Consider the following 22,621-nt stretch of genomic DNA (forward strand, 5'->3'; position numbering starts at 1 on the left):
CACTCATACCTGCAGCTGTTCCAATTCCTGTTGCAACATTTTTCTCAGGATCTCCACTTTCTGGCTGTGAACAATACTATTTTCCTCCTGAGAAAGAGATGGGTAAGGAGCAAAGACATACAGAGAACTGTGAAAAAGATATATGGAAACATTGCAAACAAACTACCAAAAGAGCAAGATATTCAATTTGGCATGCATTAAAATCTTGGCCCCAAATGAAACAACCTATTGGGCAACCAAGAACCAGTGTGCAGATAGAACCACAGATGATTGAGCTTTAAGTTTCCCCAGAGGCTACAGTGAGGCTAACAAAGCATTGTGATATTAGACTTGAAACAAAACAGTGCATAGGACCCCCTTTTGAACACTGGGATGAAGGGACTCGCTATCAAAAGCAGCAACAATGAAACATCATATACATGCAGAGATATAGCAGAGAGCCTACAGTATTTTGATACCTACATAATTGGTGAGACCCAGCATAGGTTACCTCGGGAAACAGAATACAACTCAAGAATCCCAAGCGCTTACAAAAACACATCAACGCTCCCAGAAAAAGAACATGACAAATACAAAAATGTATTGTAGACATGCTGGGTGTTCAAAGACAGTGAGGCCATACGGCCTATGCACTGAGGAATCCAGAACTCCAAAAAGTTATCACTATTGCCCACACATTGGTGCAATTTGATAGACTGACAATAAGAGTAACCAGACCTGCTGAAATCCAAACCTATGCCCTTCAGTTTAAAAACCTTAGAAGCCTAACAAAATGGAGTCTGAGAGAAACTCAGTATAGTGCCTATAGGGACTCAATGCTGCTAGATGGAAGAAACCACCATTAAGCCTGTAGCATATATCCCAACACATGGGCCAGGTAGAGACTGCTCTGCTGCCCGAGAAGGCTAGCTTACCACCATTAGCACGGGGCTGGTGATCCTTTCTGAATTGACAGTCGTTCCAGGAGAATGAGGAGACATGTTCTGTCCAAATGCTATGGATTCCAGCTCAGAATCAGCCAATGGTATTTGCGGAGACCCTGGTGGGCGTCCCTGCACAGTAAGAGCCACATATGAGCCAGCTGAAATAGAGTAAAAGAAAGAAACATTAGGCATATTTTAAAAATGGACCAGAGCAACTCGGAACGATTATGGATTTAACGCTCCTTCAAAAACCCTACAACTATTAATCACCCCAAAACACAACTGCTGACCCAAGGACAAGCTCATTCATTCCCAATATTGAACAGAAACAATTCCTGGGCATAAATAACAATGAAGAGAACATTAAACATTCAATTATTGAATTTCAGTTTTGAAGTATTGCATCAATCTTTTAAAAATGATATTCGGTGTTCATACTTCAATCAGAACGCTAGTGAAAATCCTGTAAAACTCCTATACCAAGAAAAACATATGGTAAGAGCCTGAAAAAAAGTTGTTTGACATTAGTAACAAACGTTAAAGTCCTTAGCTGAAGGGGAACAGAAGGAGAGATGTGGAATATGTACATTAGTCACCACGTTATCACTTGTCCCTTCCTTTCTGGCTAGGACGCCAAGTGTATACTATTCCTTTGCTTATCAATGAATATTTTACAAGATCCACGTACACTTGATTAGCTGCACCACCTCCAGGTGGTTGGAACGGGTAACCAGTGTCCCATTGACCTGCAAAAAAAAGGAAACCCTCATTAAAACCGCAGCATATATCCTCCTGCCAATAGGCAGTGTTTCAATGCCCCCTTCTATCACACATTCCATAACTCTGCCATAGGAACAGCTTTAAAAATGAGGCGTTCACACAGCTAAACGATCTGTCCCAAGGAAAACAGTAATCTATTTGACACAGTATTAATTTGGGCGTAGGGGAGCTCTGTTAATCCATTGGATCACACTGCATATTCCTTCACCAAACAGGACTGAAACTCTCATATCAAACTGCAAATGAACAAATTACTAAGGGACAATTGTGGATTTCCATATAGCTTGGTATAGGTTACTTCTAATAACTCATCAATATTTAGAGCCCAGTTATAATTGTATTAGAAGCAAGCATCTGTCGGTAACATTTCTAATTCACTGGTTTTCAACATTATAAAAGTTCTAATCCTCTCCACTTCTGAGCCTGTGACTATTTCCAACAGCTTTTAGCTTTTCTCGCCGTTTATAACAAAGCAGATGATGGAATATGGAAAGAACAGAGAGAAGGCGGTTAATAACCATAGCGTGCTTAGCTATTGCTGCAGGAACAAAGAACTTCTGTCTTTCCCATCATCAAAGGAACTTGGCAGATGTCAACCCTTTGAACACCCAAAGATGTCCATCTCAGGCTTGATAAGAAGCTAACGAAATTCCAGGGGAAACATTTTTCACAGAACTACTCAGTCGAATTTGCCTTACAGACCATACATTTCTAAAGTGGAGGCGTTTCTAGAAGTGGGGAACAAACAACTATAACTAAAATGAGCATAAATCTTTGGTAAAACTAATATGAAACCTATAGTGTTGTACAATTAAAATAAAATCGAATCATACAGACAAAAATGGAAACAATCTCAGCATGGAGCTTACAATCAAGGTCCATAGAAAAGGCTTGCATCCATTGATCTGCTTGGCACAAGGGCAGCAAGCAAGAGCTTACAAAATAATCCTTCAATAGATTCCAAGGAAGGATCAAATAAGTCTACAAATATTGTAAATTCAAAGAACAACTTAGAGCAGGGGTCTGCAACCGAATACTCCCCTGTTGTGGAGTATGGCTCACATGGTTTTTCACCATTGAGTTTGCTGGCTGTTGCTGATGGCAGTCCAGCATACCTTGAGAGCCAAAGATTTCAGAAGCCAGACTTAGAACAACAAATGTGGGAATGGGTGTTTCAATGAACCCAAGAAATAAATAAACCGTATCCTGAACTTGGTTGGAATAGTCTTCAGGGATTTTCTGGGTCCAGGAGTAGTCAGATGTGGTAGGCCCCTCGTTTTATATCCTGCACAAGCAAGATGTACCCCGTTGGTGATGATCTTGAAGCATAACTGTGCCAGGAATAATCTTTCTTTTGGAGTGAAGAAAATGTTGTCCGGATGGAAAAAATAAAGAGATTTTCGCAAGCATTGACAAAGACAACAGTTTTGGCTTTCGTATACCGTTTGGACAGGAATTTGACAGGCTCTTCCATAATGGTACTATCTGGGCATTGTTAGGGAAGTTTTACAAAATTCCGCTTGAGGCAAGACTTCATGAAACTATCCCTTGGCATGCAAGTCCCCAACTCTTAGCACAAGGCTGTACTACTCAAGGAACCTAGGTAGGGTGGCAGAGCTGTCAGGCTTATCATAGGAGGTAAATGTGAGCTGCAGGCAAGTACATTAAAATATATCATTTATTATATTTACACAAGGACAGTCTTAAAATACTTAGGTCACTTAACCAACACCCAAGGAATACTTATAAATGCTTTCAAAGGCCACTGCTCGAGTGGCAGTTGCTCGCGGTACAATTGTTAGAGTTTGATAGTAATGACAGTTATACCGTATGATCGGTACGACTGCGCACTCGCGTTAAAACAGATAAACAGTAATTGTATTTAGTTAAAAAAACAGTCTTTTAGTAAGCAAAAGGGTTGGTTAGTCAAAGTATCAGAGCTTAACGTTCTAGGGACACTTTCTAGGAACACTAATGCTTTTTTAAAGTCCAATCACTAACTAAAAGCAAAAGTCAGTTCGGAGAGGGCTCAGTCTTACGAAGCAGAAGAACAGCAAAGGTTCTCTAGGATACGTCTAGTCTCTAGGAAAAGATACTTTAAGAGTTAACAATGATGGAGACCCTGCAAAAGGGCTCACTAAGGGGACACAAGCCGGCAGCTTGGGTCAGAAGCTAGAGTGGACACCATGGGTACCTTTTCACGCACTCCAACGCTCTGGAGTGACTTCTCGGTGCAAGGTAAGCAATACCTTTCATCCCCAGTACCTTAGGTTAGAGGAAATGCTTGTGGCTGGATTCGCCTCTGTGAAGCAGTAACAGGCTCGGTCTAAGGACTCTGAATGGAATGTCTCTGCAACAGTCTCGTGAGAGGATCCAAGGCATGGATTTCTTCAATCTCTCTGGCCAGTCTGCGGTTTGGGCACATTTTTTTCAGCACCACAAAGGATGGGATTCGCCGGGTCAATCTTCGATTCTTGGAGTCCTGCACTCTGGTGAAGGGACTTGGATGAGTCGGATCATGTCTCTGGAGTTTCACCTGGAGCTCAGAAAAGACTTGGACGGATTCGGCCTTTCAAAGGTGTTACTGCAAATCGTTCGGTCACATGGTAATTGCGGTCTACAGCTCTGGGGAGGCACAGCACCTCGGGAGATGGCTCAATTCGTAGTTCGTCTCAGGGCTGGTTGGTCCCACCAGCCAAAGGGGGCGGGGGGGAAGGGAGGGGGATTGTCCACTCTGTCGAGCAGAAATAGGGGTCGGGCAGCAGTGGTTGTTTCACAGTGATGCGAAGGGTCTGCAGGCATCTCTGGTCATCTTCTTCAGTTACTTTAGTTTCCAGTGGTCGACTTGCCTTTCACCTCAGGAACCTTACCTTTTATTCAGTTTCAGAACACACTCCTCTGCAATCTCTCAATCATTTACAGGAAGGGGCAGGTGGCTGGCCAATCAGGATAGTCTGCCCCCCCCCCCAGTGGGCACTGGTTCCACTCAGGCAGACACAGGGCAGGGGAGTGAAACACTCCTCCCCCACTTCTTGCCTGCACAAACACACTGCAGCCTAGGCAGGGACACCCAAGGGTTCCCGCCAAAGGCAAAACACACGCACAGACCTCCCCCTTCGAGAATGATAGAAGGGCTAACAAAGAACAACCATGATAGAAATGGGGAAAAAAGAAAGGAGCCACCAGGTTAGAACATAGGTAACCCTATTGTGCACAACCAGGAATACAGTCTGCAGTAAGAAATAGCACAATAGCTGGTAGAACACGTCCACTGCCACCAGCCATTAATATAGGGCTGTCTATGTAACTAAAAGGTCACAGAAGCAGCATATGATAAGGCTTTAGGAGGGATACAAATTAACGCTCCATCCTCAAGAACTGTAGTTAGTAAGGATAAAGAAAGAATCTCAAAGGAGAACCCAAAGGGTTCCCAGCAACACTGCCCGTAAGGAGCGTTGTGCTACAAAAGTTAAACACAGATGCCCTAAAAGAGATATGGAAGAAAGTAGACTCCATAGTAAAGGTAAAACACAGAACAGAGTTCCATAAGTCAGAGCAAATAAAAATCAATGAGTGGATAAAGGCTCTACTCATTCAGGACAAAGAAAAAGCTCTACTCATTCAGGACATAAAGAAAAAGGTCCAGAAGTCCAGCAAAGGGTATGTCATACAAGCAACAAAAAAAATTGAAAAAGTATATTACAATTTAAAAAAAGAAAAAAAAACCAGAAAAAGCTAAAATAACAGTAGCATAAAAGAAATCAATTTGATAAATGAAAAGAACACTGATTCAATGAACAGTAAAAAACATTTCTTTACACAATTCACCCAATTCGTTAAAAAGAACAAGTTACTTCTTACCTGGTAACGTTCTTTCGATTGGATGTTCCTCCAATGTATTCCTTATCTTAGATAATTCATCTCCAGCTTGCTGGCCTCGGAAATATTTTCTCTGTAGAGGACGCTGCGCGTCGACGTCCACCGAGTTGGTGTCCCTCGACAGCCACCGTATCGGCGCCAACGTCACCATGCCCATAAAAAGCCACGCGCGGCGTCCGTTGCTCAGTTCCATTTTGTAGCATAAGATAAGTCTTGCATGAATTGGCCATTGACCTTGAAGGAGCGTGAGCTGCAACCACAAGGGAAGTATTACTGCGGGGATGGATGGGAGGGGCGATGAGGAATACGTCGGAGGAACAGTCCATCGAAAGAACGTTACCAGGTAAGAAGTAACTTGTTCTTCGAAGGGATTGTGTCCTCCGCCGTATTCCTCATCTTAGATATACTCCCATAGCAGTGGCATGTAATTGGAGGTGGGAGTAATGTCATGTATCCCTTTTAGGAATGAACCGAATGTAATGCGGCTTTGCCAAATCTGGTCTCTTGACTAGCGGAGGAATCCAGGTTGTAAAATCTTGTGAATGTATGTGCGGACGACCATGTGGCAGCCACACATTTCTCAGACCGGTACCCCTCTTTGGAAGGCCGAAGAGGCTGCGATACCCCTGGTTGAATGAGCCCTAAGATTCTAGGGGGGGTTCTTTCCCTGCCAGTTTATAACATTCCAGAATGGCCAAAATAAACCACCTGGAAATGGTCTGTTCCCAACTTGTGACCTGAGTAGCCTACAAACAGTTGATCTGCTTGCCTAATCCTAGCCAGTCTGCTGATGTAAAAGCTTAGAGCTCGCCTTGGGTCCAGCCTATGTAGCCTTTTTTCCTCTTTCCCCGGATGGGGAGGAGGGTAGAATGAAGGTAAGGTCATTTTCTGAGTGATGTGAAATTCAGAAACCACCTTTGGGAGGAAATTAGGCTTCACCTGTAGGACAACTTTGTCCTTTAGGAAAATTGTATGGGGGGGGTTTACAAGATAGAGCTTGTAATTCGATCACCCTCCTAGCAGATGTTAGTGCTACTAATAGGACAGGTTTAAGAGTGAGAAATCTCAGCGAACAAGAGTGGAGTGGTTCGAAGGGAGTACCCATTAGGAAATTTAAGACTAAATTTAAGTCCCATAAGGGAACTTGGAATGGTCTTGGAGGATAAACATTAGTTAATCCGTTGAGAAATTGTATTAAGAAGGGTAGTTTGAAATACGATGGTTCCTCCGCAGTGCGCTTGAAGATTGATAGCGCCGCGAGATAGCCTTTTACAGTGCCAACTTGAAGGCCCGAGTTTGCCAAGTAGAGTAGAAACGATAACACTGTTGGTGTACCACATGAAAAAGGGTCGATATTGTCCTCTCTAAACCAGCTGCAAAATTTGTTGCAACGGCAGCGGTATAAAGACTTTGTTGCTGGCCTTCTCGCCGAAAGCAACACCTCCATGACGTCATCAGGAAGGTCCCAATCCTTGTACCTCAACCTTTCAGAAGCCAAGCATGAAGGTTGAGGGTTCTGATGTCTGGATGGAGAACCTGACCTCCCTTCTGCGAGAGAAGATTCTCTGAGTGGAAGACGGATTGGAGGGCAGATGGACATATCCAGAAGGTCCGGGTACCACGTTCTCCTGGCCCAGTCCGGGGCAATTAGGATCATGGTTTTCCGGAATCTTCTCAACCTCCTGATAATTTGAGGAATAACAGGGACTGGTGGAAACGCGTACAGGAGTGGAAACTCCCAGTCCACTACGAACGCGTCCCCTAGAGCTCCTCTCGGGGGAAATTCCCTTGAACAGAACAGATCGCACTTCCTGTTGGTACTGGTGGCGAACAGATCCACCGGAGAGGTTCCCCAAAGGGCGAAGATCTCTTGAAGGACTTCCTGAGCTAGCTCCCACTCGTGGGAGATTGTGCTCTGCCTGCTCAGAGTGTCCGCTGTCAAGTTCTTCTCTCCGGCTAGGTGGACTGCCGATAGACAGATTCCTTCCCGAATTGCCCAAAACCAGAGCTGCATTGCCTCTCTGCACAGTGGCAGTGACCCTAAGCCTCCTCTTTGGTTGAGGTAGTGCATGGTCACCGTGTTGTCTGTGATTATCAGGACATTTCTCCCCTGTACTGATTGCAGGAAAGCTTTCAGCGCTAGTCTGATCGCTCTCAGCTCTAATAGGTTGATGTGTAGTTTGGACTCCTACGGAGACCAATGACCGCTGATGGTCAAGTCGTTGGCATGGGCTCCCCACCCCGTGAGTGAGGCGTCTGACTACTGTTATCTCCGGCCATGGTTACCAAAACAGTTCTCCTTTCAAGATGTTCTCTGGATAGGCCCACCATTGAACGTTGTGGGCTAGCTGGTCTGAAATCCGGAGATCTGTCATTCTTCCTGAGTATTGTGACCACTGGGTTCTTAGTGCCCACTGGAGAGATCTCATTCTCAGGCAAGCCTCTGGCACAAGGAAGATGCAGGATTCCATGAGGCCTAGCAATCTCAAAAAGTCGATGGCTGGGAGATGTTGGGCATTTTGAAACTCGTTGACCATCTGCAGAATATCTTGAGCCCTCACCTCTGGTGGCGAGGCTTTTCCCAGGGAAGTGTCCAGGACCGCTCCGATGAACTGGAGTCTCTGTGATGGTATCATCTGTGACTTCTTTAAATTGAGGGAGAAGCCCAGTTTGTGAAGGAAGTGGCAGACATAATCCAGCTGGATCTGAGATTGTTCCGAAGATACAGCTCTGATCAGCCAATCGTCCAGGTAGGGGTAGACGTGGATCCCTTCCCTCCTTAGACTTGCAGCCACTACCGACATTAGCTTGGTGAAGACCCTCGGGGCGGAGGTCAGCCCAAATGGCAGAACTCGAAATTGATAATGAGAGCCGCCAATTGCGAACCTCAGGTATCTCCTGTGTTTGAGATGGATTGGCACATGGAAATAAGCATCCTGGAGGTCCAGAGATACCAGCCAGTCCTGGATCTGGAGGGCCTGAAGGATCTGAGAGAGAGTTACCATCTTGAACTTGTCCTTCCTGAGGAACTTGTTCAATTCCAGTAAATCCAAGATGGGTCTCAGTCCTCCGTCCTTCTTCGGTATGAAAAAGTAGGGGAGAGTACCAGCCCTTGTTCCTCTCCGCTACAGGTACCGGTTCTATGGCACCTTTCTCTAGCAGGTCTACAATTTCCTGCAAGAGGAGCGGATCTGGAACTTTTAGAGAGCTGTGCCCCGGTGGATGAGTCTGAGGGATGTGTAGAAAGGGTAGGCAGTAACCTTGGGCAACCGTCTCCAATGCCCAAGCATCTGACGTAATGGCCTGCCATTTTGTCAGATGGTGAGTTAACCTGCCCCCTACAGGTGTTGTGTGGAAAGACCTCAGAGTGGTTTGGGGGCGGCTGATGTAGATGCCGAGGATAAAGAGGCACCTGCTGCTGCTGCGGCCTTAGTACTTTTGACTCATCCACCTCAGGTGGATCTCCTTTGGCCTCTGAGCCGGCTGTCCTCTGCCCTTCCCGAATGCGGAATAACAGCGAAAGGACTTTCCTCTCCCAGAGGTTCCTGAGGGGCGAAAAGGAGTTTGGCGGATTGCAGCTCCTAAAGATTTTGCTGCTGCTTTAAATGTTTGCAACTTTTCCAGACTCTCATCAGCCTTTTTACCGAATAAAGAAGAGCCGTCAAAGGGCATATTCAAAAGTCTGGCCTGTACATCTGGAGCAAAGCCAGACATTCGTAATCACGCATGCCTGCGGATTGTAGTACTTGCCGCCATGGCCCTGCTGAAACTGTCAGCGGAATCGATGCCAGTTTGAAGAGATTTGCATATGGCATCATTGCCATCTTAAATGATGTTAAGGAAGGCTTCCCTTTCATCTCCTTCCGGTATGCAGTCAGCCGCTGATGAAGCACACTCCCACAGTGTGTGACTGAACCTGGCGAGCGTACAAGTGGCGTTGATGGACTTAAACGACATACTACAAGCAGAAAAGACTTTTTGCCATAGAATCGTACCTTTTGTCATCTCTGTCCTGTGGGACAGTAGGATAAGCGGATCTGCTGCTTGATGAAGTTGCCGCTTGAACCACCAGGCTCTCTGGAGTCGGGTGTTTTGATAAATATTCAGGGTCAGCCTCAGCTACCCTATACTTTGCTGACAATTTCTTATTGACTGCAGGGATAACCTCAGGAGTTTCCCAATTTGATGAAATCTTCCTTTGTAAAGCTGTATGGAAAGGGACCACAGGATCCTCCTGTGGACCTTTATCTAGTAGGTCTGTAAGGTCATCCTGTTGAAAAACAGGTGAAGGCGCAGACCAACCCATGAATTCAATCATTCTTGCCATCAGGGTTCTATATGGGGTTTCGGCATGTTCCCCTGGGTCTGGTTTGACAAATTGCACTTCTGGGGAAGTGTCCAACCCACTTGCCTCATGTAATGATTCCTGTAGGTCTTTCAACCTTCTTTCTTCAGAGGTAAAATCCTCTGAAACAGGTGGTGTGGTCCTCTGCAGCCCGAAGGGTCTTTCTTGATCAGAATCCTCCCCTTCTTCATAGATTGAAGATAATCTGGGGTACTCTGACCTCGGAAATGGTGTAAAACCCATTTCTAAAGCAGAAGGAGCCAAACTTGTCATTATTGGCCAAGAAAAGGTTGATGTCGTCGACGCCGATGTAAAAGGCTTCGAAGGCGTCGAGAAAACTGGAAGAGGCCTCGAGGAACTCAAGAGTATCGGGATCCTGCTCGAGGATGTTGATATTCTCAGCGTCGTGCTGGAGGCTCTGGGTATAACCGTTGGCTGTGAGGTAGCCATGGTTTTTTCTTTTATCAGCATCGATGTTGGCGTCGATGATGGCATCGATTCGATCGGCCGATGCGAAGAACCCTTCGATAACGGCGTTGATGGCGCCTATCCATGAGTCGCAGGGACTTTTGACGACGGCGAAGATTATGCCTTCCTACCCGATGGCCCGTGGCGCTCTTGGGTGGACTCTTTCGCCGGGTGCAACGACTCTGCTTCCTCAAAGACGCTTAGCATCTTTTTCCTGAATTCCTCCCACTCAGCCTGAGACCTGTGTTTTGTGGGACAGGAGACCCTTTCTTGGGAAACAGAAGATGACGAGGAAGGGGATCTTCGATGTCTCTTTTTTGAGTGTCTAGATCTCGACGAGTGGTGGGAGCTACTTCGAGACCTAGAATGGGAATGCTTTCGACGGTGAGGAGACGAATGCCTCAACCGAAGAAACTTTCGAGGAGGTTTTGACTGACTTACCTCTCTCAAGCTTCCCCTTGCGCTCCTTCAAGGCTTTCGCCGTCATGGACATGCAGTCCTCACACTCCGAACAATGGTGCATGGCTCCCAAGCACCACAAACAGATCCTGTGAGGATCCGTTAGCGACATTTTCTTCCCGCAGTCTCGACATTTTTTTAAGCCGGACCGCGGAGTCGTCGGTTCGGATGAGGAAGCCATCGAGTACCAGTTGGTTTTATCGAGGAAATATAAGAGGTTTATCTGACTGAACTGAGCAACGATATTCCAAGGCCCCACGAAGCGCGGAAAAACAGAACTGAGCAACGGACGCCGCGCGTGTCTATTTATGGGCATGGTGACGTCGGCGCCGATATGGTGGCTGTCGAGGGACACCAACTCGTCGGATGTCGAGGCCAGCGCCCTCTACAGAGAAAACATTTCCGAGGCCAGCAAGCTGGAGACGAATTATCTAAGATAAGGAAAACGTCGGAAGACACAATCCCTTCGAAAGAAACATTGTTACAGAACTCAAAACAACAGAATCAAATTCTACCCCAACTTAATACTTTTAAGAAAGCCCGACAAGGCCAGTCCTTCATGGGTATTTTGAATATTAAGACAACACCACCAAACTATATTGTCCGATGTATATGTAAAATAATTTCACAGAGTACCCAAGTGGACCTGCCTTAAGATTTTCACTGCTCTACATTCCATAATTAAGTGCCTAGCATTTTCACCCTTCATATCACAGAACCTGCAGTTACTTTCTTGTGGTGATGAATGATTTCTTCTGATCAATATCTGTTTTGTTGCTAGTAAATTCCATCTGAGTCTTAACAGAATTCCCTGACCGTACTGATTAGGGAAGATAAGTAGTATTTGCGAGACAGTTCCTCGTCTTTTATGTTGACGGCTCAAATGGCTCAGAGCTATACGCATGGAACTGCTCTGTAGTCTTAATCCAGTCGTAGCCCAAGAGGCGTTTTTTTGTTAACTGTAGGTTTCCAATAAGGGTATCCAGATCGGAATCAATATAATGTAGGATATCTTCACAGTTATTTTTGAACTTCACCAAAAATATATTGTTTTCCATATTCCTACTCAATAACTCAGTGAGTTTAGCAGTGGAGCCATCATTTTCCCATATAAGGTTAACATCTTCCATTGGACATGCGCCCAGAGTGAAACGTATCCAAGTTCAAACCTAATAGCTGGTACAGGAACTGCCCGAGAGACACCGAGGACCCGTCTCCAAATACTACCTTCTAATTTATTCAAGGCTGAACTTGTCACCGCAGGGAATAGTTCAAGACCGTAGGTTAGCTTTGGAACTATTTTGCCTTCAGAGAACATCAAGGCCAGTCTCAATGTAAACCTGCCAAACTTTCGGTCTATTCTTTGTATTTGGGATTCTAAAAGCCATGCTTTGCAATTTAGATTGGCCAGCAAAGTCTTTGTTCCCTGTTGTTAGCCTTACGTATTTGGCTTTACTTTTGGTTATTAGACACACCTACAGCTGCTCCTTCTATGTGCCAAACTATGGCCAGCAAAGTCTTTGTTCCCTGCTAACCAAAAGCAAAGCCCAAATACGTAAGGCTATTAGACACACCTACAGCTGCTCCTTCTATGTGCCAAACTAGAAGTTGCTTTTTACGCACCACCTTAGAGAAGGACAATATTTTTGTCTTATCTGGGTTAATAATTAAATCATTATCTTTAGCATACCTGGCAAAAGAATCTAACAGCCGTTCCAGACATATTTTTGTACAATCGAATAATAGAAAGTCATCTGCATATGCTAACCATATAATCTTATTTTGTCCCACTCTTGGTGCAAGCAGTCCCTCATTTCCCAAACAAGTCCCGCATCGGATAAGTATTAGTTGAAAATCCAGGGAACTAGGACACAACCTTGTCTAACCCTCCCCCTCCCTCAAGCCCCCCCTGAAAACATTGTACCCTGGCTGACATGTACGCCCAACTGGCTGAGACGTACCTGTATACCACAGTTGTTATAGACACCCACAATAAGTCTTAGCAGGCCTAAAGTCAGGCCCCATCCTGCTAACTTCTGCCACAGCCTATTGCGATTAACGCAATCAAATGCGGCCGAAAGATCGACCAAGGCCATGAATGTTTGTCCCTTCACCTTACTCCAAGCATCTTTCTGTAGGGATTTCAGTACTAACCCGTTCACATTGGTAGAATGACCCTTACAGAACCCCGTCTGATACACATTAAGTGGGTGAAATTGTTTTTCCCATGCTAAAAGATGCGTTAGGAGGAAAGCCGAGAAGATTTTACAGTCAGCATCTATCAGGGCTATGGGTCAGGAGTTCTTCGGGTCCTACCTACTCCCACATTTAAAGATCAGGACTATATGCGTAGTGCTCCAGGAAGATGGAGCAATACCAGTTTTCAGAATATCGCTGAACTCAAAGTATAGGAGGTTCGCCCAAAGAAATGGATCTGACTTTAAAGCTATTATTTGTTAAGCCGTTCGGCCCGGCTGCCCGAGATCTTAGTACCTTTGATTAAGTTCACTACGTGGTTAATATCCAGGACAGGGTTCCATCTCTCAAACACCAGGTTTTCCCAATCTAGCCCTCCCCCTTGGGCATCCGAACCCATCACTGGCCCAAATCGAGTTGAGAAAAATATCAGACAATCCTTTTCCGAGATAGAGTTTAATTGGGATACAAGGTTGGGCTCTTGTCCATTAACCAGGGACCAAAAAGAACTAACCTTTTCCTTAATCAAAATCCCAAGCATTCTCTCAGCGTCAACCTGGAGTAGTTGACATTTAATCGCTTTACAAAAGTTTCTATATTTTTCTTTAATTTGGCTGGTACGTGTTTTTAACGAAATCTCATCAAGATTTGAAATCCTAGGCAAGCGTAGTAGATCTCTTCTCATAATACATTTAGCTTGTGCAACCTCGTGGTTATAGCAGTGGGTAGGTCTTATACTCGTGCCACATCTCGTTGTTATACCAATATTACCATTCACAGACCCACATCGTTTTTGTATTTCCTCTACGTTAAAATGATTCAGTTTCCACTCCATAGTGGTTGCACTTAATGAAGCCCCAAGCTTATGATTTAGGATTTCATTACCAGGTGTCCACCTAACAGCAGAACCCGACGTAACTGAAACCAAATTGGTATGAGGTCTAAAATACCTAGTAGTAACATTGACATCAAAGGTTTCTGATAGAATAATCACTCCAGTCATTTGGTGTCACCATAAAGGGAGTATATTTACTTCTTAGGTGAGTGTCAAGAAAGATATAATCAAACATAGAACTAGTACCTCAATGCCACGCATGCCAGTCTGAGGACTGAGTAGAGATATTCTTAGAGCCCACCGGTGGCGAGAGTCCAACATTACCTAGTACTACATACCAGATTTTACCAATTTTCTTCTTACTTGTTGTTCCCCTTTCATTCATGTCCACTTCACAAACACACCATGGTGTTTTTTCAAATCCACATTCAGCATTTAGGTCACCAACTACAATGATCCAACCCCTCTCATGCTTCAACAGCCATTCACTAAAGTGCAGATCTTTGTCACGAAAGTTTCAGCGATAGAAATACCTATGTGCCAATAGATATTTATAATCAAGAGCTTTATATCACCAAACCTTGATGTAAGTTCCACCCCCCAAAGCTCCAAAAGGGAAGCCCTCTATAACGGTACCATCGAGGCCCAGATTATTCCCAATTGCAGTAATCAGGCCTCCTGAAGGTCTTCCCCCAGTTTAAGCTTTTGTTAATTGAGCGTATATCTTGTACCCATCTAATATAGGGGAACTGGACAACCATGTTTCTTGTAGGCAGATGATATTTGCTTCTCGTATGTTTGCAAGACAGAGAGGGTTACTAAAACGATGCTGGTGTCCTCTGGTATTCCATGACTTGAAGGACAACTTAATATATTAGTCCCTAATTGGGGTACAGGATCATTATGGGACCAATTTCTGCCACAGGGTTGAGATCACAGCGGCCTAATCAATATCCTTTGCTTGTTCCCTTCCTAGGTTAGCAGTATTTACATTCCTGTCCTCCTCCTTCCAAGTGTATAGGGATGATGCCCACCCTACTCTGTTCTTTTTGTAGGGTCGGTAAATCCCCATCCCTCAATGATTTTTGCACTATTTCAAAGCCCATATTCCGTAAGATCTCTGTGTGTCAGAATAAGTTCTCTAACCAGTGGGGAGTCAAGGAACAAGTAACTCACATCAGTACAGTTTCTATTCAGAAAAGACACCCTAGAGATGTTGTTCGAGCTCACAAGGGCTAACGCTCAGATTTCAGCAAATATTCTCAGAATATTTAAGCAGATCCTCTCATCAGGACCCAATAGGCTTCTTATTCTTAACGTATTAGCTGAATCATCCACCTCTTATTTATCTTTACTTAAGTAGATCCTTTCAATCCATTACCGACATATTGAACAGTCTCCCCCCTTTGTCCTGTATTCCTTACATGACCTCCTGGGGATCTTTTATACCAGAAGCAATCCCTGGATAGACAAGTGCTGGGGGTAAATCTTGTACCTATAGTTTGCCCTTCCTGTGGCCACTTTCAGTCACTTCTTTCTCCAACAGCCCACAAGATGGTTCTATAACTGTAGGTGGAGCCACTGTAAGTGGGCCCCAAATGCTAGCAGGTCCCAAGTGGGTCATTGGGGTCCAGGCAGGTAGCCCAAAGTTTACCTTATCTGTACCCCAGGATCTATCAGAGGAAACAGTTTTCCCCAAACCACTTTGGCCAGCCAGCATTGTATTACACTCACCTGGTATCCACATGGACGCCACCCAGCCAGGTTACTCGCTGGTATGCTTCTCAGCTTTGCCCCGATGTGGTCTGCGGGGAAGGATCTGCCTGAAAATACAGGAGGACTCTGTTCAAGACTGACCAACTGGGGTAAGTATCCTCCCTCCACCCCCGTATGATTTCAGTCCCTCTGGCGCCCTCTCCTCACCTTGTGGAAAAATTAGGCGTGCTCTCCGTCCTGTCTTCTTTGCAGAGACGCGTTGTCTTTCATGGGCGAGTGCGGTGCAGTTACTTCACTGACGCCGGCCCGTTTGATATTGTTCAGGTAGGTTTTATTGCTGTTCTTTAGTTTTTTTGCTATCCTGCATCCCTTTCTTTGTTTAAAATGTCTCTTTTTTCTCCCTTGGGTATGCGGAGCTTCAGCGTGGCAAACTGGCTTGGTTGAGCCCCGCTGGTAAATGATGGCGCATTAAGAGCGCTATGATGCAGTAAGTAAGCGCTATGCGCAGCGCTGCAAAGTCTTGCCTTTGCAAACCTGTGTTTTCCTTCCTTGTAGGTCGCAGTGTTCCTCAGCGCGAGTGGAATGTCCGGAGTGGTGCCAGCCGAGAGGCAACCAGCCAGTTTTACCAGGTTACTCACCGTAGTGACCACCTTACTCCTAGTCCATAGTCCCCTTTCCTCCATACTTATGGGACATCTCTCCGTCCTGTGGGACGGGACCGGAGCACTTTGTAAAAAGCATCCAAATTTTTTGCAAAAATGTGTCCCTCCTCCGTTTCCTGCGCGGGGCCCTGCACGCGGCCGTAACCCCGCCCACCTTGGCTCCGCCCCGCGCATTACCCATCAGTCCTTTTCTATCGCAGGGTCAAAGACCCATTAGCAATGACAGAGGAACCTTATTAGAGGGGACGGCGGCGGGCATATGGAGGAAAGGGGACTATGGACTAGGAATAAGGTGGTGAGCAACCTGGTAATACTCCTACGTCCCGTCCCCTTTCCTCCATACTTATGGGAGATTCCCAAGCAGTCCTTACAGGAACTATGGGTGGATGGAAATACCCCTTACTGAAACCGGTCCTTCAGCACAGCCTGGCCGAACTGAGCGTTAGCTCTAGAGCTCATATCGAGGCAGTAATGCTTACAGAAAGCAAATGGGGAGGCCCAAGTAGCTGCTTTAGCGATGGACTCCCAGGGAACATACTTCTGAAAAGCAACCGCGGCTGCCTTGCCTCACACCTGGTGTGCATGGATACCTTTAGGAGATTTCAGCTTTTGGACGGTGAAAGATTCCGTGATACAGGCGTTAATCCATATGGAAATGGATGCCTTGGACGCCGACCTGCCCTGAGGCTTACCGAAAGTCACAAACAGTTGGGAAGAGCTCCGAAGCTCAGAAGTCCTGTCCAGGTAGAAGTTAAGAGCTCTTCGGACATCCAGGCAGTGTAGAACCCTTACTGCCTCCGAGGCAGGGTTCGGAAAAAAGGCCGGAAGGGAAATCGACTGATTCAGATGGAATTCGGTCACTACCTTTGGTAGGAAAGCTGGGTTCATCCGAAGGACTACCTTGTCCTTGTGAAAGACCAAGAAAGGATGCTCCACCGACAATGCCTGGAGCTCACTCACTCTCCTCACTGACGTAACGGCTACCAGAAAGGACACTTTCCAGGACACGTACTTGAGGTCAACCATAGCCATTGGCTCAAAGGGTTTATGGCACAACACCGTCAGGACTACATTTAGGTCCCAAGGCGGGTGCAGACTACGAACCGGGGGGTAGATGCGTGTCAAGCCAGCAAAATGTCTCTTCACCACTGGGTTAGTTAAAGAATAAGAACGCCCGTCTGTAGAGAGGTAAGAGGAAATCGCCGAGAGATAAGTCCTGCAAGACAGGACATGAACCCTTGACTCTGCTAGGGAGGATACAAAGGACAGCACTGTGTCAATTGTTGCCACCCTCGGGTCCAATTCTTTCTCCAAACACCAATGACAGAACCAGAGCCATTTACTCCTGTATTGGGATCTGGTCGAGGGTTTCCTGGCTGCCTGGATAATGCGCATGTTATCCGCAGGCAAACCCAAATGCTCTAGAGACATGAACTCAGGTACCATGTCGCCAAGTTGAGCGATTGTGGGGAGGGTGCCACATCTGCTGTTCCCCTTGGTGAAGAAGATCGGGAGTTACTGGTAACCTGATCGGCGGACACACCGACAGGTGTTGAAGTTATGAGAACCAAAACCTGGCCGGCCACCACGGAGCTATCAGTAGAAGAGAACAGTTGACAGAGCTCTTCAACTTCCAAATTGCTCGATGAACTAGGGGAAGAGGCGGGAAGGCGTAAGCCCTCATGTTGTGCCATGGAATCTCGAGTGCCTCCCCCAGAAAGGAGGCTCCCAGCCCCCCTCTGGAGGCATACCGAGGAAGCTTGTTTACCGCAGTGGCGAAGAGGTCCATCTCCGGTGTGCCCCAACACGAGAAAATCCATGAGAGTATCTCCGCCTTCAACTCCCACTCGTAGCTGACCACTGTCCGCTGGCTGAGGGCATCCGCGGTGACATTCAGCTGGCCCGGTATGTGCACTGCAAGCAGCCAGACCCCATGAAGCACGGCCCACTCCCAAATCTGGATGGACAGGTCCACGAGAGGAGGAGACTTCGTTCCCCCTTGCTTGTTTATGTAATACATTGATACCACATTGTCCGTTCTTATGCGGACCACCTTGTTGACAATGAGGTCTGAACGCATTGAGCACCAAAAAAATCGCCAGAAGCTCCAAATGGTTTATGTGCAGGAGCTTGTCCTGAGGTGACCAGAGGTCCGAGACCTGAAGAAGATCTAACATCGCAACCCACCCCAAAAGGGAGGAGTCTGTCGTGATCGTCACCATCGGGGCTGGGCCCTGGAACCCCGCACCCACTGACAGGTTGCTGAGATGACCACCAGTCCAGGTCCACTCTCATGGAATCCGGAATCATTATCCGCTTGGAATCCGGGTCCACAGCCTGACGCCAGGAAGGCCAAAGAGCCATCTGGGTCTGTCTCATTTTGAGACGAGCATGAGGCCATGAGGCCCAGAAGCCTCTGGAACCACCAGGCTGACATGCTCTCCGACTGCGCAAACATCTGACACGTGGCCAACAGATCCGCCATTCTGTCCCCGGTCAGATACACTCGGCAGTCTATCATGTTCCAACGAAAACCCAGGAAAGTCAGGTCCTGTGAGACCGTCATGGAGGATTTCCGCCAGTTCACCGACAGCCCAAGATGGAACAGGAGCTGAAGGAGAGACTGGAGGTTGTCCTCTGCTGCCAACGGACAAGGGCTGTGTAGGAGCCAGTCGTCCAAATAGGGATACACATGGAAACCCTGGAGACGAAGATAGGCCGCAATCACAGACATCTCCGTGAAGACACGCGGCGCCGAACTGAGGCCAAAAGGAAGCACCCAAAACTGGAAGTGCTCCTCTCCCACAGAGAAGCAGAGGTATCTCCTCTGTGGATTCCAAATCAGGATATACATGTACGCATCCTGAAGACCCACCACGCTGAGCCAATCGCCCATCTGCAAAGAGGAGCGAATCTGGCCGGGAGTGATCATCTTGAATTTCTCTTGGGGTAGGAAAAGATTGAACTGGGAAAGGTCTAGGATGGTGCGCAGGCCAGCCTGGTTGGGTTCGGGCACCGTAAACAGCCGGGAGTAGAAGCCTTCCCCTCGCTCCCCAAGGGGAACGGGTTTCACAGCTCTGAGGTGCAGAAGTTTCTGAACCTCGGCCTTGAGGGAGGGTGAACCCGACAGCTGAAAAGGAGGGTTGAGGGGTGAGGTAGGGGGTAAAGTTAAGCGGAAGCCCACTCGAGCGACTGACAAGAACCATCTGTCTTCTGTGATGGCCTGCCACGCCTCCCAATGAGACGCAATGCGTCCTCCCACCGGGGTCTCGTGCGAGCGCGGAAAACCCTCATTTGGCAGGCTTATCGGTGGCGGTGCCACCTGAACCTGATGAGGAGGCTGAGGAGTGGGAGAAATACCGCATACGCTGTTGTCTAGGGCGGTTATTCCCTGCAGGAGTATCCACTCTGCGAGATTTGCAGTCGACGAAGCCCCTAAAACCAGAGGAAGGTCAACCTTGCGACAACGGCCTTTGAGCCTTGAAGGGAGCTTTAACCAGAACAGACAATGATTTAGCCGTCTGAGTGCCGTCTTTGGTTTTGGTGAGCTCTACATCAGTAGAAGAGTGAAAAAGCTCCTTACCGTCAAATGGAAGGTCCAGAACCTTGTCTTGCACCTCCTCCGAGAACTTAGTGGCATGCAGCCACGCTTGCCGCGAGGTGTCAACCCCAAGCATCAGACCCCAAGCCGAGGTGTCCACGTGATCAGCTGCAGCCTCCAGGAGATCCTGGGCCAAGAACCTGGCATCGGAAAGGCCTCCTCTGAAATCCTCCAACTTATCAACCGGAATGTGCTCCTCAAACTCCGATAGACCTCTCCTCATCAGCATGTTAGCTTCCGCCAAAATCAATTCTCCATTGGCCTGCCTGAGCTGTAAGGCCGAGTTGGCAAAGATTTTTCTCCCTAGGGAGTCCAGGAGCTTGTCCTCCTTTCCCAAGACCTGAGTAGCCGTCGCGGAGGAGGATGCTGCAGGCCTGGATTGCAATGTAGCTGCAGCCACCACTGTGGAGGAGGGAGGCGGACAAGACGACAAGGCCACTTCTTCCGAAGAATGCAGCCTGTACCTCGCGTCAATCTTTTTATTGACAAAAAGTCCCAAGTGTGGCTTTTCCCAAACTCTACAGACCTCAGCCAGAACGTCCTTCTGCAAGAACAGGCAGGTACGCTCCAAAGGAGACAAAGTGAATGCCCCAGAAAGCACGCCCTCCTGCAGAGCAGTTGCCTCGGGCACCGGAACATCTAAGAAACTCTTGTCCAGCACATGGTCATGGAAAGCTTGGATAGAGCGGGGAAGGTCCTCGTTGTCCTGATCGCCTTGAGGGTCATCTGACAGGTCAGGATCCTGCTGAGCCATGTCAGGCACTGCCTTGTCCACTGGGGACAATGGTGGCACAGGCGGCAGCGCAGCGGAAGGCACCACGGGCAAGAGAGGCGCCAGCGGGACCACTCTCGGAACGCGTGGAGCCGGAGGCGCGGGTGGACATATCTCCTTGAAAATCCCTTTGAAATATTCCCTCATGGGTTAGGTGCGCATAAGCGCTTGAAATTTACCGAAAAAAGCGTCCTCAAGAGATTGTTTTGGAACCTGAGGAGGCCTCTCATGAGGTGGACAAATCCAGGCACGTAACGGAGAAGGGTGCCGCACCGGCCCCTCCACCGACAAATTCACATAAATCAAGGGAGCCCCCCCTCCGCGGGCAACGAAACATTGTGCAAAGAGGCATCCGGGCGTTCCAATCATAAACCGGCCGGTAAGGATGCGCACAAGGGACCTTAGGTTCACCCGAAGGACCGAACCCTACACCAGGGGCGGTGGCATAGTTGTAGGGGTAGTACCTAAAATGGTCACCATGGTCGTGATGGGAACGGCCGCCATTTTGTCCTCATCTGAGGGGAACTGCGGCACGTGAGGGAGTGAGGCAGGGGTCCCCGTCGATGGGTCAGGAGTCTTAATTTTAGCCTTAACGTAAGGAACCTCGGCACAGTCTGTACTATGAGGCCTGGAATGTTTCTGCGACATACCAACTGCCAACTGAGCCTTCGAAGGAAGGGCCTCGGGTCTGCCGGTAAAAGAAGAAACTTTGTTCTTTGCCCCCTCAACAGATCTGGTGTCACCACAAGAGCGGGAACGGTGCACTGTCACCGACAGAGCCTTGCCCGGCCCCTCAGAACTGTTGGTATCCTTAGCCTCTGTACGAGGGACCTAGGACCTAGGCCCGGTAGAAGCCTTATCGACACGGGCCTCGAACATCCGTTCGGTAATGTCAAGCCCAGCGAAGACCTCGGGGTGCACCCCGGTTTTGTTTTTGAGGGAAGCCGAAAGAGCGGCCTCAGAGCAAGCTCCGGTACCCCACGACTCAGTAGAACTGGGTCTACAAACAGCCCCAACAGGAGGGGCCTCGGAGCGTACTCCGGTGGACACAGGCCCCTTACGGAGACCCTCGAAGAAAACTCTGGTAGAATTATTAGGCCCGACAGGCACCTCAGGGCGAACCCCGGTAACAGAGTGATCAACGCCCCTCCCGGTTCGAGAGGAACCCGGAAAGGTATCCCCCGGCCGGGGTGCTCTGAAAAGTAAAGAACTTACTGGGCGTTTTTTCTTCTCGTCGATGAACGCCTGAAAATGCGAAGGAGGAGTCCGTCCGAACACCTCCTCCCACCGCTCCAACTGAAGTTGAAGTGCCCGGACCGAAAGGGAGTCACAGTAAAAACAGGAGTCCCAACGGTGTTCTGGACCCAAACACTCTAAACAAAGAGGATGGGGATCCGCCCTCGCGAAGCGACGGTGACATGATGAACAGTCTGGAAAATCTAGTTTAAAAGACAGACAGACTAGTAAACGAACGCTACCGAGAGCCAGAGAGGGAAAAAGGGAAGAAAGTGTTTCGAGGATGCAAGTGCGTCCGGCCCCGATCGTGCGGAGAAAAGGACTGATGGGCGATGCGCGGGGCGGAGCCAAGGTGGGCGGGGTTACGGCCGCGTGCCAGGCCCCGCCAGGAAAGAGAGGAGGGACAGTTTTGAAAAAAAATTGGATTCTTTTTACAAAGTGCTCCGGTCCCGTCCCACAGGACGGAGAGATGTCCCATAAGTATGGAGGAAAGGGGACGGGACGTAGGAGTAAAGCCTTTTGAGCAGTTTGTAATTTGTAAATGTCTCTACTGCTTTCTTTAATGTTGCCTCCATCCTCCTCTTTCAGGTCGTTCTGTCCGGGAGGCGTGCAGATTCGAGGAAGCTGTTCTCAGTAGCTGGGATTCTTAAAGATGAAGGCTGCAGGTAAGATGCTGCTGCTAATGATGTTCCTTTTGTCTCCTTGCAGGTTCTGCTTCTCCGAGGTTCAAGGGAATAGCTGGACACGGT

The 22,621-nt window shown here is 47.7% G+C and overlaps 1 protein-coding gene across 6 annotated transcripts in view; it reads right to left on the reverse strand.

Annotated features, from left to right (window-relative positions):
- Positions 1–22,621, reverse strand: part of ARHGEF12 (Rho guanine nucleotide exchange factor 12) — a 1,284,704-nt gene that overhangs the window by 914,410 nt on the left and 347,673 nt on the right. For all 6 annotated transcript variants that reach the window (XM_069614339.1, XM_069614338.1, XM_069614336.1 and 3 more), the window contains 3 exons: positions 1,612–1,669; positions 915–1,081; positions 10–87 (listed from right to left, as the gene is read on the reverse strand). In XM_069614339.1, the coding sequence (XP_069470440.1) occupies positions 10–87; positions 915–1,081; positions 1,612–1,669 (303 nt within the window). The remainder of the gene's footprint in view (positions 1–9; positions 88–914; positions 1,082–1,611; positions 1,670–22,621) is intronic.

The sequence above is a fragment of the Ambystoma mexicanum genome, chromosome 9 (assembly GCF_040938575.1).
Source record: "Ambystoma mexicanum isolate Mex_15411 chromosome 9, UKY_AmexF1_1, whole genome shotgun sequence".
Taxonomy (NCBI): Eukaryota; Metazoa; Chordata; class Amphibia; order Caudata; family Ambystomatidae; genus Ambystoma; species Ambystoma mexicanum.